At 45.7% G+C, this 17,640-nt stretch overlaps 1 protein-coding gene across 7 annotated transcripts in view; it reads left to right on the forward strand.

The window, feature by feature from the left end:
* LOC135027842 (uncharacterized) overlaps window positions 1-17,640 on the forward strand; it is a 1,366,020-nt gene that overhangs the window by 963,011 nt on the left and 385,369 nt on the right. For all 7 annotated transcript variants that reach the window (XR_010224289.1, XM_063953745.1, XM_063953744.1 and 4 more), the window contains 2 exons: window positions 7,445-7,584; window positions 9,242-9,308. Coding sequence is in view for 6 of the 7 variants with exons in the window: in XM_063953745.1 (XP_063809815.1) it covers window positions 7,445-7,584; window positions 9,242-9,308 (207 nt within the window). In the remaining variant the exon portion in view is untranslated. The remainder of the gene's footprint in view (window positions 1-7,444; window positions 7,585-9,241; window positions 9,309-17,640) is intronic.

A 17,640-nucleotide genomic window follows, 5' to 3' on the forward strand; every position in this document is an offset into this window, starting at 1 on the left:
GACTCGGGGGCGGTAGGCGGTCGTCTCAAGAATTACAGCGCGCAGTGGGCTCACTCGCAGGTAAATCCCTGGATCCTGCAGATAATATCTCAGGGGTACAGGTTGAAATTAGAGACAGAGCCACCTCGCCGTTTCCTGAAGTCTGCTTTACCAACGTCCCCCTCAGAAAGGGAGACGGTTTTGGAAGCCATTCACAAGCTGTATTCTCAGCAGGTGATAGTCAAGGTACCTCTTCTACAACAAGGGAAGGGGTATTATTCCACTCTTTTTGTGGTACCGAAGCCGGATGGCTCGGTAAGGCCTATTCTAAATCTGAAGTCCTTGAACCTGTACATAAAGAAGTTCAAGTTCAAGATGGAGTCACTCAGAGCAGTGATAGCGAACCTGGAAGAAGGGGACTTTATGGTATCCTTGGACATCAAGGATGCGTATCTCCACGTTCCAATTACCCCTCACACAGGGGTACCTCAGGTTCGTTGTACAAAACTGTCACTATCAGTTTCAGACGCTGCCGTTTGGTTTGTCCACGGCACCTCGGGTCTTTACAAAGGTAATGGCCGAGATAATATTTCTTCTTCGAAGAAAAGGCGTATTAATTATCCCATACTTGGACGATCTCCTAATAAGGGCAAGGTCCAGAGAACAGCTAGAGATGGGTTTAGCACTATCTCAAGAGGTGCTAAAGCAGCACGGATGGATTCTGAATATTCCAAAATCCCAATTAATGCCGACAACTCGTCTGCTGTTCCTGGGGATGATTCTGGACACAGTTCAGAAAAGGTTTTTCTTCCCGAAGAAAAAGCCAAGGAGTTATCTGACCTGGTCAGGAACCTCCTAAAACCAGGAAAGGTGTCTGTACATCAATGCACAAGAGTCCTGGGAAAAAATGGTAGCTTCTTACGAAGCAATCCCTTTCGGCAGATTCCATGCAAAGGGATCTGTTGGACAAATGGTCAGGGTCGCATCTTCAGATGCACCTACGGATAACCCTGTCGCCGAGGACAAGGGTATCCCTTCTGTGGTGGTTGCAGGAGGCTCATCTATTTGAGGGCCGCAGATTCGGCATGCAGGATTGGATCCTGGTGACCACGGGTGCCAGCCAGAGAGGCTGGGGAGCAGTCACACAGGGAAGAAATTTCCAGGGAGTGTGGTCGAGCCTGAAAAAGTCTCTTCACATAAGCATTCTGGAACTAAGAGCAATCTACAATGCTCTAAGCCAGGCGGAACCTCTGCTTCAAGGAAGACCGGTGTTGATCCAGTCGGACAACATCACGGCAGTCGCCCATGTAAACAGACAGGGCGGCACAAGAAGCAGGAGGGCAATGGCAGAAGCTGCCAGGATCCTTCGCTGGGCGGAGAATCACGTGATAGCACTGTCAGCAGTATTCATCCCGGGCGTGGACAACTGGGAAGCAGACTTCCTCAGCAGACACGACCTTCACCCGGGAGAGTGGAGACTTCATCCAGAAGTTTTCCACATGCTATTAAACCGTTGGGTAAAACCAATGGTGGACATGATGGCGTCTCGCCTCAACAAAACACTGGACAGGTATTGCGCCAGGTCAAGAGATCCGCAGGCAATAGCTGTGGACGCGCTGGTAACATCTTGGGTGTACCAGTCGGTATATGTGTTTCCTCCTCTGCCTCTCATACCAAAGGTATTGAGGATTATACGGCAAAGTGGAGTAAGACTAGTGGCTCCGGATTGGCCAAGAAGGACTTGGTACCCGGAACTTCAAGAGATGGTCACGGACGCTCCGTGGCCTCTACTTCTGAGAAGGGACCTGCTTCAGCAGGGTACTTGTCTTTTTCAAGACTTACCGCGGCTGCGTTTGACGGCATGGCGTTTTGAATGCCAGATCCTAAAAGGAAAAGGCATTCCAGAAGAAGTCATTCCTACCTTGATAAAGGCAAGGAAGGAAGTCACCACGAAGCATTATCGCCGTATTTGGCGAAAATATGTTGCGTGGTGCGAGCAGCGGAGTGCTCCGATGGAGGAATTTCAACTGGGTCGTTTTCCTACATTTCCTGCAATCAGGATTGTCTATGGGTCTCAAATTGGGATCTATTAAGGTTCAAATTTCGGCCCTATCAATATTCTTCCAAAAAGAATTGGCCTCAGTCCCTGAGGTCCAGATTTTTATCAAAGGAGTACTGCATATACAGCCTCCTGTGGTGCCTAAGGTGGCACCGTGGAATCTAAATGTAGTTTTAGATTTCCTCAAATCAAATTGGTTTGAACCACTAAAGAAGGTGGATTTGAAATATCTCACATGGAAAGTGACTATGTTACTGGCCCTGGCTTCGGCCGGGAGAGTATCTGAACTGGCGGCTTTGTTTTATAAAAGCCCTTATTTAATTTTCCATTCGACATAGGGCAGAGCTGCGGACGCGTCCGCATTTTCTCCCTAAGGTGGTATCAGCGTTTCACCTGAACCAGCCTATTGTAGTGCCTGCGGCTACAGACGACTTGAAGGACTCCAAGTTGTTGGACGTTGTCAGAGCCTTAAAAATATACATTTAAAGGACGGCTGGAGTCAGAAAATCTGACTCGCTGTTTATACTGTATGCACCCAACAAGTTGGGTGCACCTGCTTCTAAGCAGTCGATTGCTCGTTGGATTTGTAACAAAATTCAACTTGTACATTCTGTGGCAGGCCTGCCACAGCCTAAATCTGTTAAGGCCCATTCCGCAAGGAAGGTGGGCTCATCTTGGGCGGCTGCCCGAGGGGTCTCGGCATTACTACTCTGCCGAGCAGCTACGTGGTCAGGGGAGAACACGTTTGTAAATTTTTACAAATTTGATACCCTGGCAAAGGAGGACCTGGAGTTCTCTCATTCGGTGCTGCAGAGTCATCCGCACTCTCCCGCCCGTTTGGGAGCTTTGGTATAATCCCCATGGTCCTTTCAGGAACCCCAGCATCCACTTAGGACGATAGAGAAAATAAGAATTTACTTACCGATAATTCTATTTCTCGGAGTCCGTAGTGGATGCTGGGCGCCCATCCCAAGTGCGGATTATCTGCAATACTTGTACATAGTTATTGTTAACTAATTCGGGTTATTGTTTAGGAAGCCATCTTTCAGAGGCTCCTCTGTTATCATACTGTTAACTGGGTTTAGATCACAAGTTGTACGGTGTGATTGGTGTGGCTGGTATGAGTCTTACCCGGGATTCAAAATCCTCCCTTATTGTGTACGCTCGTCCGGGCACAGTACCTAACTGGAGTCTGGAGGAGGGTCATAGGGGGAGGAGCCAGTACACACCACCTGACCTGTAAAAGCTTTACTTTTGTGCCCTGTCTCCTGCGGAGCCGCTATTCCCCATGGTCCTTTCAGGAACCCCAGCATCCACTACGGACTCCGAGAAATAGAATTATCGGTAAGTAAATTCTTATTATTACTACTTATTATTGTAAGGACCACAGTACTACAATACTAACAGCATGTAAGAACACTGCCTTGCTTGGCACCAATGTCAGGAATGCAGATGTGACAAGGGCTGTGCTCCTGAGAGGTAGTAAATCTAATGGCAATGGGGATTCCGAACAAGTGTGGCTCAGCAAGGAGCAGGGTATCTCTGTCTAGTGCGAGTAGGAAGGAATGAGTCATATATCATTGTGGAGTAGGCTTCAGAGAAAAGGCGAGCTTTTAGCGAATATATGGTTGGATAGATTGGACAGGGTTATGTCATAGAAGTCCAAGGAGTGAAGGGTGTTCAGTAGAAGAGGTGATCAGCAGTGTCAATAGCTATTGAGAGGGCTCTGTGAGTGCAGACATCCTTCCCACTTTCCTGCCAGTCGGAACAAGCCCCTTAAATCAGGAGTGTTCTGCTAAAATTGTACTACTTATGTAGTGTGCAGCACACGAGATTGTAGTCAGTTACCCAGAGAATGATGTCCAATAATCTACAAAAAGGTAAAAACAGTAATAATAATAATAATTCCTACAACTTGGTGATAATGCGCCTCATCATAGGGTCACTGAGATGACAACTGCTAAACTAGATAATAAGGGGAAATGCCAGGGGCCGCATAGAGAAATACAGAAGTAAGTCGTTCTTTAATGTCTGTTATTACATTTTTGGACATTTTTTTTTTCAAAGAATCCTGTACCTACTTTGTTGGATTAAAGAACCTTACAGAAAACAACATTCCTCACTTATCTTCACAGGCAAATCAAATATCATAGCAAACTATTTTATTCTGCCTAAATGCAATATTTTTACCTAGTCACTGCAGCACAGTTTGCAATTAATAGGATAAATAAAATGATTTGTTTGCTGCTTCTCAGGAGTCGTGCACAATCCATATCATAGCAACAAGCACTGAAATGGTAAAAGCGTTTCATTTGTATTCCTTGAAGATGTGGTATTATGGTTTTACTTGTGTATTAAATCATAGATGAAGACAGAAAAATCCACTTTTCCTGGCTGCATATTTCAACAACTGCCATTCACTTATCTGTTTAATAATGAACAATAAAGTAAATACTGCAAGCTTTCCTCTCCTAAACACTGATCAACAGTCTCAGTGTGCTGTCACATGCAGACTGCACTGATTAAATTGGGTTATATTACAGTCCTCTTGCTAAAATTTAAATTCACACAACCTATGCAATGCAGATAAGTGTGCCACAGTCGTGACATATATGTGTGTAGTGCTTGTGGACACACGTTTGCTTTATCAAGGGTTGAACATTGCAGTGCCCCATAGCAAAAATAGGTTGTATCTTCTTAGGTCCCCTGAAATGAGCAGAGGGGAGGTCTATATAGAGAAGAGCAGGTGCCTTGGAGAGTGTTTGTGCATTGCTGGGCCCCCCTCCATGCCTGTCCAATTGCCAGGGCTACAATGAGGAGTGTGCAATCAGTGCTGGTGCCCAGGGCGCACGAGAGCCCCAACAGCAACTTTTTACAGCTTGCTGTGACCCTGGAGACAATACTAGAGACAGGACCGGTTCTTGGGCTTGTGGCGCCCCGGGCAAAGTATAGGGGCGTGGCTTCAAATGGGGGTGTGGTCAGTTACGCCCACATTTGTGCCCCCTGTAGCACCGCTGAAAGAAAAAATATATATATATACTTACTATACCCTTTCCTGATCCAGACCGCTGCAGACCTCCTCCGCCGGCGCCGCGCCGCTCTTCTCCTCTCCTCGATCTATGGGAGAGACGTTATTACGTCTCTCCCATAGAACAGCATAGACACTAGAGGTCAGTTATGACCCCTAGTGTCTGTGCCACTATGCTGTCGCGCACCGCACAGCAAAGGCCCTCTCCATGAAGGGAAACTAGACCGTATCGTCTAGTTTCCCTTCATGGAGAGGACCTTTGCTGTGCGGTGCGCAATGACGTCATCGCGCACCGCACAACAAAGGTCCTCTCCATGAAGGGAAACTAGACGCTATGCGTCTGGTTCCCTTCAAAGCAGGGGGCACAGCGGGCACTGCAGGGGGCTCAGTGGCGGATCTTGCCATGGTGCGGCGCCCTCCGGAAGGTGGCACCCCGGCCAAAAGTCTTGCTTGCCCGTGGCAAGATCCGCTATTGGCTAGAGAATGCACAAGGCAATAAAAACCAAGCATTTTAATTTTGTAATGCACACTATGTAGACTAAAGTGATTGGACATTGACGGCAAATAGATTATTGACATCAGTATTTTGTAGGTCTACCACATGCAGTGATTACTGCAGACACCCTTCCTGACAAACTGTCCACAAGTTCTTGAAAAACAAGTGGTATGTTTAGCCATTCCTCCTTAAGTATAGTGACCAACTGCAACACTGCAGAAGGTTGAGTCAGTCTAGAACGCACCTGGCTCCAATTCATTCCAGAGGTTCTCCATGGGGTTAATATCTGGACTCTGAGCTGGCCTGTCCATCCAGGTTTCTTCATTTTCTTTATTCCAGTCCAGTGTCACCCTGGAAACATCAAATCATGTAGCCTGAGATGATCCCTTTTCAGACTCTGGGGCAGATGTATTAACCTGGAGAAGGCATAAGGAAGTGATAAGCCAGTGATATGTATAAGGTGATAAAGGCACCAGCCAATCAGATCCTAACTGTTAATTTACATATTGGAGCTGATTGGCTGGTGCTTTTATCACCTTGCACATATCACTGGTTTATCACTTCCTTATGCCTTCTCCAGGTTAATACATCTGCCCCTCTGTTAGCTCCCTCCAGCAAGCTATTTTGTTAGCAAATGATCTAATCAGTGCCCCTCTACCCTTTGTATATCTTCATGAAGACGTGTCTGCTGTAGGAGCACACAATTTCTCTTGCGCTGTGGGGAGGAGGGGTGGGGGTGGGGTCAATCACTTTTATCTGCATAGTACTGTAGATACGCCAGTGCCGCCATCAAAAATTGCGAGGCCCAGGACTGGCGGAATAAGCAGGGCCCCCCAGGACATTACCCATCTTGGATTACAAAGGGTCGGGGTTTTCCTTAATGGATGGCAACCTGACACACACCGCCCACACAATAAATAACTGCAGCACTAGTTTACTGTGTTTCACATAGTAATTCTCCTGATCCACCATGCTGCTGGGGCTTTCCTCCTCCTGCAACTGCTCTCGCCTACTCTTTCTAAGTACCCCCTACTTTTTAAAGCAACCCGCCCTCCTGCAATTCACACCTTGCTCCCTTTTAACTGTCTTCCCTTTACTCTTTCTAAGCACACAACTGCATCCACCTCTGAATCAGGCCCTAAGGGGGTCATTCCGAGTTGATCGTAGTTTTGCTAAATTTAGCACAGCTACGATCATGAACTCAGACACGCGGGGGGACGCCCAGCACAGGGCTAGTCCGCCCCGCATGTCAGTGCCGGCCCCCCCTGCAGAAGTGCAAAGGCATCGCACAGCGGTGATACCTTTGCACTTCAAGAGTAGCTCCTGACCAGCGCAGCTTTAGCGTGCTGGCCGGGAGCTACTCATCGCTCCCTGGCCCGCAGCGGCTGCACGTGACATCACGCAGCCGCTGTGGGCCACTCCCCGTACGGTCCGACCACGCCTGCATTGGCCAGACCGCGCCCACAAATGGCGGCCAAACGCCGCCGTTTCGCCCACTCCTGCCCATCGACCGCCTCTTCCTGATTAACAGCGACGGATGGCCATGCGCCGGCGCATGCACAGTTCTTACCCGATCGCTACGCTGCGAAAAAACTGCAGCGTGTGATCGGGTCAGAATGACCCCCTAAGTCGCTAACAGTCTACTAAGTAAATTGGATTAGCATAGCACATTGAGACGCATATTTTAAGAAAAAGATGCATGGTTAAATTGTGAAGTCTGAGGCACCAAACGGGGCTGTTTGGTGCAATTTCAGCATAGGTGTATGTGGACGCATCTGCAACTTGTTTTTTTGTTGTTGAAGACTTACAAATATTTGTTGCAATAAATGTGCCAAACCATTTGTCTTGAGCAATATACTTTTTATATACCCCAAATTTGCAGGCAGCTGTGGATTCAATACAATAAAATTGGAGACATTTAACTCCAACGTAAGTGCACCACCATGGCTGCCTCACGAAAGATGGGAAGAACTAATGACTTTGTCATCCATATCAGTCCACCTGAAAGAATTATGTGTTCAGGTGAGTACTGTTTCTTATTTATTTTTTGTCTGTTTGCTTGTCTCCATTCCTTTGTACCTAGTCCTGCATACTACTACAAGTATTGAGATTCTGGGTACATGTATTACAACACAATGTTTATACTTAGGGTATTATAATGGTGATTAGCTGTGCACAGTAGTATTTTAAAAGATGGGGAGCCGCTGCCAAAGGTGCCATGTTTCTAGTGATGTATTTAGTAATATGGCACATGCTGAAGGTAGCAAAGATTCTGACGCAGTGCCAAAGTCTTTGCTATATCCTCTTTGCTGTTACCAAATAAATCACTGCCAACAGGTATAAGGAGGAGAGGGATGCCACACGGACACACTGGGAAATCTTTTCTCTGTGCAGGGTGGTGAGCGGCATAGGGCTCCCCTTGTCCCATGAGCCCTAGTACAGTACGTTGTACACCCTTCACCCATTATATATGCACCAGTGGCTGTACAGCTTTCATATAAATTACTTTTCCATTGAGGAAGGCAGATTGGACATAAGCATGCTTTGCTAAAATACTACAAATCTTTAATCAAATGGTCTCCAGAGAGTGCTCAATAAAATCACACAAGGTAATGTGTGGAATGATCCTGGTGCATCAGGCCAAGGTGTACGTATTGGACACACTAATAAACCTGCAGGTTTTATAAGTATGTAGAAAATCCTTGAAAGCGTCAGACAGAACTGTACATGTACAGCGCCACACAGAACTGTACATGATTTTCATTTGAGGTCACCTCCATTAGTTAGGAAAACATTTTAATCAATTTATTTCTTGTTTCATTTTATTTTTCTAGTTAAATGAGTTGTAAAGATGAAACCTTAAAACATCATTATTAGAGTGCTGTGGGTTAATGCTAACGGTAATGCGGTATATTTTGCTTGGAAATACCTGTTGGCTGTGCGTTTGTGCAGTCTAACCTGCTGTACTCTGCCCTACAATTTATTGTGGTTCATACTTAAAGCTACAGTACTTTTACATGGTGATGCCCTCAGTGAGAATTAGGTGATGGGGGTGATTGGGTTTTATTGGTGCCACAGATTATCTTATCAAGGGCACGTACACTACACTGGAGAAGTAGGCCAATCCGAGAACACTATGCCCCTCAAATTTGGCAATCTCGCTGCCATTCCAAGAGAGTAGTCAGTTTTGCTGTGGTTGTTACCTTGGCCTTGGTGGCTAACTCCTTCTCCAGCATTGTAGCCATTGGGCTGCAGATCTCAAATGGTACCATGAGATTCCTCCCCGGCTCTCTCCAGAAATTATTATTATTCGATGTAGAATCCCGATAATTAATGAATAAGCCCCATTCCACATCTGAGAAGACGAAGATCTAGGTGCATGGCTTACACTAATTTTCATTCTGCAGTCGACAGTTGTACTTCAATTACTGCAATAAGTTTCAAACACACAAAAGTGACACATATAATAAGGATATTGCTGATGTCCTCTCACCGTTTAGTATTTAAGTTATAGTAAATTGGGCTTTGATGTAAGGTAATTTGCCAGTCTGCCAAACTAGGTGTAAATTTACTTGACATGGGTATATCCAAGGAGCGCTTGGGCATTGTAAATGGTGCAGATTGTATCTGAAGGAAAAATGCATATTTGCTAAACTGAAAACCCATTTACTTATTGCAGATAGCAGAAAATCCTTCTGAGTGGAATAAATGGTACAACTCAGATTATCCAGATGTTCCAAATTCAGGTAACTACAGTATTATTATTATTATTATTTTTTATATGCATTTTTTTAAACCACATGTGTGTTACTACATAAACTATGATTTCTGGTCTTTAAGCTTCTATTTTTCACATATTAAAGCTGCATTGCCAATGGTCTTTATTTCATTACCCATACCCCCTATCTGAATTTATATATTTCCTGTGGCTCTGCCGTTTCTCTTATACAACAAATAAATCTTTTTTTGCTAAAATTGTGTCTTAATTGCAACACAATAGGACCCACCAGGAGACTGCGCTGATTCATTTGGTATATGACACTTGTCTGACTCTGTACAAGTGCTATGGTGCAGCGGCTGTGGTCTTTTTCCATACCAAATTCTGTTGTGCTTCATATACAGACTCAGTAGCATTCAAATATACAAATGTCACACATTAATCAGCGCTGTCTCCCAGTGCACCCTAGCCACATCACTTTGTGTCTAAGACAAAATAAAAACGTGCCAATAGGGGCTGTTTGGCATGACTGCACATGAGGACACCTCTGTACTTTTACATGTTTCACTAAAACTGCTTGCACACAGTGGTTAGCATTGTTACTGCATAAGACTTGTGCTAGAGGTACAATTCCCACAGGGCCCTATATGAGTAGAGTTAGTATGTCTTGTGCCAAGGTACTTGGCACAATGGGGCAGATTTATTAAAGCTGGAGACAGCATAAGGAAGTGATAAACCGGTGATAAGTGCAAGGTGATAAACGCACCAGCCAATCAGCTCCTAACTGTTAATTTACATATTGGAGCTGATTGGCTGGCACATTTATCACCTTGCGCTTATCACTGGTTTATCACTTCCTTATGCTGTCTCCAGGTTAATACATCTGCCCCCAAATTCCCAAACTATATACTTTTTTATTAATTGGCCTGAAAAAAATAGCATGGGTTTGTAAGTATTCTCTGTATTGCAGTCTTGATAAATACATACATTTTCTGGACAAAGGGGTGAATTCAGTTGCGGGAGAAGATGTGAGCCTGGCCAAATCAGCGCAGCATTCGCATTTTACAGAAGAGCAAACTCACACAAAACTACTCACAGACCCATAGGGTACCAAGCACTTTTGTGCGAATTCGGGATTTGCCTGGGTGAACGAGAGGTGTGAGATGCAGTGCTGTTGTCAGCGTTTAAACACTGCGACGATGGCAATTTGCCCCTTTCGCATGCAATTGAATTACCCCCAAGGTATTTAAATGCGATTTAAGAAGTTTAGATAGATCCTATTGAGCAGCCACAGAGGATTTTGTATTACATTCATGATTTATTTAAAACATAAATAAAAATAAATGGAAAAAATGTAGTTAATATACGGGAATAGTCCTAAGATAGTAGTCAGGACCTTGTAGTGGCATTTTTACTCTTTTCCTCATGTGCACTTCCACCTGGACCCATTAATACACAAAATTAGGAGTAATATCACAGGGGCAATTCCACAAACCATAGTGGACGGACAATAGTGACATTTGTGTAAAATGGAATGTTCTGAATGGCCATATTTTTTGTGATGTGAATTATCTTTAATGCCTATGTTCTAATAAATATGCATAACTCCGGTATCCGTTCACATGGTCGACCATGTTATGGTCGACAGTCATTAGGTCGACCACTATTGGTCGACATTGACATGGTCGACATGGACACATGGTCGACACATGAAAATGGTCAACACATGAAAGGTCGACACATGAAAAGGTCGACATGAGTTTTTTAACTTTTTTTTATTTTGGGGAACTTTTCCATACTTTACGATCCACATGGACTACGATTGGAACGGTAAAGTGTGCCGAGCGAAGCGATAGCGGAGCGAAGGCACCATGCCCTGAAGCATGGCGAGCGAAGCGAGCCATGCGAGGGGACGCGGTGCACTAATTGGGGTTCCCAGTCACTTTACGCAAAAAACGACACCAAAAAAAGTAAAAAAACTCATGTCGACCTTTTCATATGTCGACCTTTCATGTGTCGACCATTTTCATGTGTCGACCATGTGTCCATGTCGACCATGTCAATGTCGACCAATAGTGGTCGACCTAATGACTGTCGACCATAGCATGGTCGACCATTCATACCGAACCCATAACTCCCAGGTGTCCTGGTTTTGAGGGGATACCACTTGTGCAAGAGTCTGAGTAGGCTTTGGATTTGCACATAAGTGGGCATCTTTAGGTGGATCTTGACAGGGTTTGTGTGGGTCGGGGTGGGATTTGGGTGGATCGGGGGTGGGACTTATTTTATCTCAGTGTTGTATGTCAAAAGATAGCATTAGTTGCTATAACAGGAATAGTCATATGTTTATAGAGCAAGGGTCTCTGGTTTGATTACCTATGCAGAAAACTACTCTACAGTATAAAACTGTAGTGCCGGCAGCATTTCCAAATGACATTTTTAACCTGCTTATTCTGTATTCTTCTATTCCAGCATACACAGTTTTGTACAGTATAGCAATTAGGACATGAGGAAAAATAATGTGTTTATGATTTACAAGAGTACAGTATATTAAAAAATATTTCGATATTGCTCTTTGCTATAGTGCATGCTCCATGCACATCTGCCTTGCATTAATAACACAGCGAAGGAAAGGTTATACCCTAAGACTCTGAATTACTGTATCTCCTTCAGTCCACTTTACAGTCCTAATGGATTCATTTATCATAAGTCCCTGGAGATATTTAAGTGGCATCCTTCAGAATGGAAGTGCATAAGGGACTGGGTCAAACTGTGTCAAGGTCTCCTGCTTTTTCAGACATAAATGAACATCAGGTTACTCAGGAACTCATTTAACTCCTCCGTCACTTGAAATCATACAATACTGCATAATAGGGACTATTTTACCTATGATAGCATTTGTATTTGAATGTATACAAAAATAACATTGTTGAAGTGGATATTCATAGGGCAAATTATTGTTTTCTAGGAATGCTACTGATGTGAATGTAGAGGTAACACACAGTGCTGCAAGACTAATATTCCTTGTCACAGACATCTATTGCAGTCTTGCTGCGTGTACTTTTTATATAATCTTACATTGTGCTCATAGTAAAGCATTACAGTCCTAGTGCTTGAGGACAGGGCTGAAATGTTCTTCAGTTTGATTGCTTTATGTTTTGGGCTGTGGAATTATTTTTCTTACTTAAGGGTATGTTTACTAATGTTCAATTTTGTATGTGATTTTAAGGCTAATTTAAATCGATTTAAATCAAATCAACATTCTTTCTCTCACGTGCTAGAGGATGCTGGGGACTCCGTAAGGACCATGGGGTATAGACGGGATCAAAAGGAGACATGGGCACTCTAAGACTTTAGATGGGTGTGTGTGAACTGGCTCCTCCCTCTATGCCCCTCCTCCAGACCTCAGTTAGATCCTGTGCCCAGAGGAGACTGGATGCACTGCAGGGGAGCTCTACTGAGTTTCTCTGAAAATACTTTTGTTAGGTTTTTTATTTTCAGGGAGCACTGCTGGCAACAGGCTCCCTGCTTCGTGGGACTGAGGGGAGAGACGCAGACCTACTTAACTGATAGTCTCTGCGTCTTAGGCTACTGGACACCATTAGCTCCAGAGGGTCGGAACACAGGTGTCGTCCTCGCTGTTTGTCCCGGAGCCGCGCCGCCGTCCTCCTCACAGAGCCGGAAGATAGAAGCCGGGTGAGTATATGAAGAAAGAAGACTTCACAGGCGGCAGAAGACTTCAGATCTTCAGTGAGGTATCGCGCAGCGGTCGCGCTGCGCGCCATTGCTCCCACACACACACAGGCACAGCAAGGGTGCAGGGCGCAGGGGGGACGCCCTGGGCAGCAATGATTACCTCAAATAAACTGGCACCAGGCTTAGGTACTGCGGAGGCAGTATATTATAAAACCCCCGCCAGTATAAAGAAATTGAGCGGAACCAAAGCCCGCCGTCGAGGGGGCGGGGCTTGATCCTCCAGCACTAACCAGCGCCATTTTCTCCACAGCATGCTGCAGAGAAGCTGCTCCCGGACTCTCCCCTGCTGAACCAAGTAACGGGATAAAAAACGAGGGGGGCACATTTATTTGGCGCAAATCACATACACAAAAAAGCGCTGTATAGGCTGGGACTGTGTTTTCAGTGTCTAGTGGCGCTGGGTGTGTGCTGGCATACTCTCTCTCTGTCTCTCCAAAGGGCCTTATTGGGGGACTGTCCCCATATTCATAGATCCCAGCAGTGGCGGATTCAGGGGGGGGGGGCACCCAAGCACGTGCCCCCCCTGTCGTTTAGGATAATTTTTGAAGCCTTTATGCTCATTACATTCCAGCCACATAGCAACAGGGCTGGCCGGAGCCGTGTGCGCGGTGGGGGTGCGGGATCGGGTCGTGATTTAAGGGCACTCCTAGCTCCCTTCAGCCCGGACTGATGCTGCCGCTGCCGGGTCCCGCCGCAGCCAGGTCCCGCCGCTGCCCGTACTCGGCACAGTGACAGGGTTAAGCTCTCGTCTCCAGCATTCCCTGTCACGCTGGCTGGGTGCTGGGCAGCTCAGACTCCCCGAACTCCTCCAATGCTCTGGTGCTCTCTTGCCCTTCTAGAGACCCCAGTTGACCAGGGAGCCAGAGCAGGCATCTTCACCAACGGCTCCCCTTCGCTGACCACTGTAAGTAAGATTGTTATCACTTGCAAGGGGGCAGAGGTTGCGGGAAATACTGACAAAATACAGAGGGATTATGCTTCATTTTTTAGTGTTTATATTTTTAGTGTCCCCAAAACGTTCCCTGTTCAGATTTTCATACAGCGATTCTGTCAGAGAGCTCAGGGGAAGATTTATTAAGCATGATGAAATGATAAAGTGGAAGGTGATAAAGCACCAGCCACTCAGCTCCTAACTGTCATTTTTCAAATCCAGCCTGTAACATAGAAGTTAAGTTAGGAGCTGACTGGCTGGTACTTTGTCACCTTCCACTTTATCACTTCACCGAGCTTAATAAATCTTTATTAGGCATCGTCTTAAACTGTCATTCAGCCATCTGTTCAGTGGCGGAACTACCACCAGTGCAAGCAGTGCTTTGCACTGGGGCCCACCACTGTCCAGGGGCCCAAATCCAGCGCGGCATGTAAACTGACTCATTACATGACGCTGTCTGCCGTAATGTGTAAAAAGGGGGACACTGTCTGCCGTAATGTGTAAAAAAAGGGGGACTGTCTGCCGTAATGTGTAAAAAGGGGGACGCTGTCTGCCGTAATGTGTAAAAAGGGGACGCTGTCTGCCGTTATGTGTAAAAAGTGGACGCTGTCTGCCGTTATGTGTAAAAAAGGGACGCTGTCTGCCGTAATGTGTAAAAGGGGCTCTACCTGGTGTAGTGGTGCTACTATGGGGCGTAATTTGAATAATGGAGACTACTGTGAATTAGTGATGTGCACCGGACATTTTTCGGGTTTTGTGTTTTGGATTCGGTTCCGCGGCCGTGTTTTGGATTCGGACGCGTTTTGGCAAAACCTCCCTGAAAATTTTTTTGTCGGATTCGGGTGTGTTTTGGATTCGAGTGTTTTTTTCAAAAAACCCTAAAAAAGAGCTTAAATCATAGAATTTGAGGGTCATTTTGATCCCATAGTATTATTAATCAATAACCATAATTTCTACTCATTTCCAGTCTATTCTGAACACCTCACACCTCACAATATTATTTTTAGTACTAAAATTTGCACCGAGGTCGCTGGATGGCTAAGCTAAGCGACACAAGTGGCCGACACAAACACCTGGCCCATCTAGGAGTGGCACTGCAGTGCCAGGCAGGATGGCACTTCAAAAAAATAGTCCCCAAACAGCACATGATGCAAAGAAAAAAAGAGGCGCACCAAGGTCGCTGTGTGACTAAGCTAAGCGACACAAGTGGCCGACACAAACACCTGGCCCATCTAGGAGTGTCACTGCAGTGTCAGACAGGATGGCACTTCAAAAAAATTGTCCCCAAACAGCACATGATGCAAAGAAAAAAAGAGGCGCACCAAGGTCGCTGTGTGACTAAGCTAAGCGACACAAGTGGCCGACACAAACACCTGGCCCATCTAGGAGTGGCACTGCAGTGTCAGACAGGATGGCACTTCAAAAAAATTGTCCCCAAACAGCACATGATGCAAAGAAAAAAAGAGGCGCACCAAGGTCGCTGTGTGACTAAGCTAAGCGACACAAGTGGCCGACACAAACACCTGGCCCATCTAGGAGTGGCACTGCAGGGTCAGACAGGATGGCACTTCAAAAAAATTGTCCCCAAACAGCACATGATGCAAAGAAAAAAAGAGGCGCACCAAGGTCGCTGTGTGACTAAGCTAAGCGACACAAGTGGCCGACACAAACACCTGGCCCATCTAGGAGTGGCACTGCAGGGTCAGACAGGATGGCACTTCAAAAAAATTGTCCCCAAACAGCACATGATGCAAAGAAAAAAAGAGGCGCACCAAGGTCCCTGTGTGACTAAGCTAAGCGACACAAGTGGCCGACACAAACACCTGGCCCATCTAGGAGTGGCACTGCAGTGTCAGACAGGATGGCACTTCAAAAAAATTGTCCCCAAACAGCACATGATGCAAAGAAAAAAAGAGGCGCACCAAGGTCGCTGTGTGACTAAGCTAAGCGACACAAGTGGCCGACACAAACACCTGGCCCATCTAGGAGTGGCACTGCAGTGTCAGACAGGATGGCACTTCAAAAAAATTGTCCCAAAACAGCACATGATGCAAAGAAAAAAAGAGGCGCACCAATGTCGCTGTGTGACTAAGCTAAGCGACACAAGTGGCCGACACAAACACCTGGCCCATCTAGGAGTGGCACTGCAGTGTCAGACAGGATGGCACTTCAAAAAAATTGTCCCCAAACAGCACATGATGCAAAGAAAAAAAGAGGCGCACCACAGGTATAGAATGTAGATGGATAGTATACTTAATGACGACACAGAGGTAGGTACAGCAGTGGCCTTCCGTACCGTACTGCTATATATAGTATACTGGTGGTCACTGTGTCAGCAAACTGCAAAACTAAAATGCACCACAGGTATAGAATGTAGATGGATAGTATACTTAATGACGACACAGAGGTAGGTACAGCAGTGGCCTTCCGTACCGTACTGCTATATATAGTATACTGGTGGTCACTGTGTCAGCAAACTGCAAAACTAAAATGCACCACAGGTATAGAATGTAGATGGATAGTATACTTAATGACGACACAGAGGTAGGTACAGCAGTGGCCTTCTGTACCGTACTGCTATATATAGTATACTGGTGGTCACTGTGTCAGCAAACTGCAAAACTAAAATGCACCACAGGTATAGAATGTAGATGGATAGTATACTTAATGACGACACAGAGGTAGGTACAGCAGTGGCCTTCCGTACCGTACTGCTATATATAGTATACTGGTGGTCACTGTGTCAGCAAACTGCAAAACTAAAATGCACCACAGGTATAGAATGTAGATGGATAGTATACTTAATGATGACACAGAGGTAGGTACAGCAGTGGCCTTCCGTACCGTACTGCTATATATAGTATACTGGTGGTCACTGTGTCAGCAAACTGCACAACTGAAATGCACCACAGGTATAGAATCTAGATGGATAGTATACTTAATGACGACACAGAGGTAGGTACAGCAGTGGCCTTCCGTACCGTACTGCTATATATAGTATACTGGTGGTCACTGTGTCAGCAAACTGCACAACTGAAATGCACCACAGGTATAGAATCTAGATGGATAGTATACTTAATGACGACACAGAGGTAGGTACAGCAGTGGCCTACTGTACCGTAATGCTATATGTTATATACTGGTGGTCACTGGTCAGCAAAACTCTGCACTGTACTCCTCCTATATAATATTATACTGGTGGTCCCCAGTCCCCACAATAAAGCAGCACACTGAGCACAGATATGGAGCGTTTTTTTCAGGCAGAGAACGGATAACTGGTGGTCACTGATCAGCAAAACTCTGCACTGTACTCCTTCTATATAATACTGCTGCTCCCCAGCCCTCCCCACAATTAAGCAATAATGCACAATCAAGTTCAACAATAACGGAGAGGACGCCAGCCACGTCCTCTCCCTAACATTTCCAATGCACGAGTGAAAATGGCGGCGACGCGCGGCTGCTTATATAGAATCCGAATCTCGCGAGAATCCGACAGTGGGATGATGACGTTCAGGCGCGCTCGGGTTAAACGAGCCATACGGGAGAATCCGAGTATGGCTCGGACCCGTGTAAAAAGGGTGAAGTTCGGATCCCGAGAGACCGAACCCGCTCATCACTACTGTGAATTGGTATTATTTTGTGTCCACGCCTCTATATTTTTTGCGCGCGCCTA

The sequence above is a fragment of the Pseudophryne corroboree genome, chromosome 2 (assembly GCF_028390025.1).
Source record: "Pseudophryne corroboree isolate aPseCor3 chromosome 2, aPseCor3.hap2, whole genome shotgun sequence".
Lineage (NCBI taxonomy): Eukaryota > Metazoa > Chordata > Amphibia > Anura > Myobatrachidae > Pseudophryne > Pseudophryne corroboree.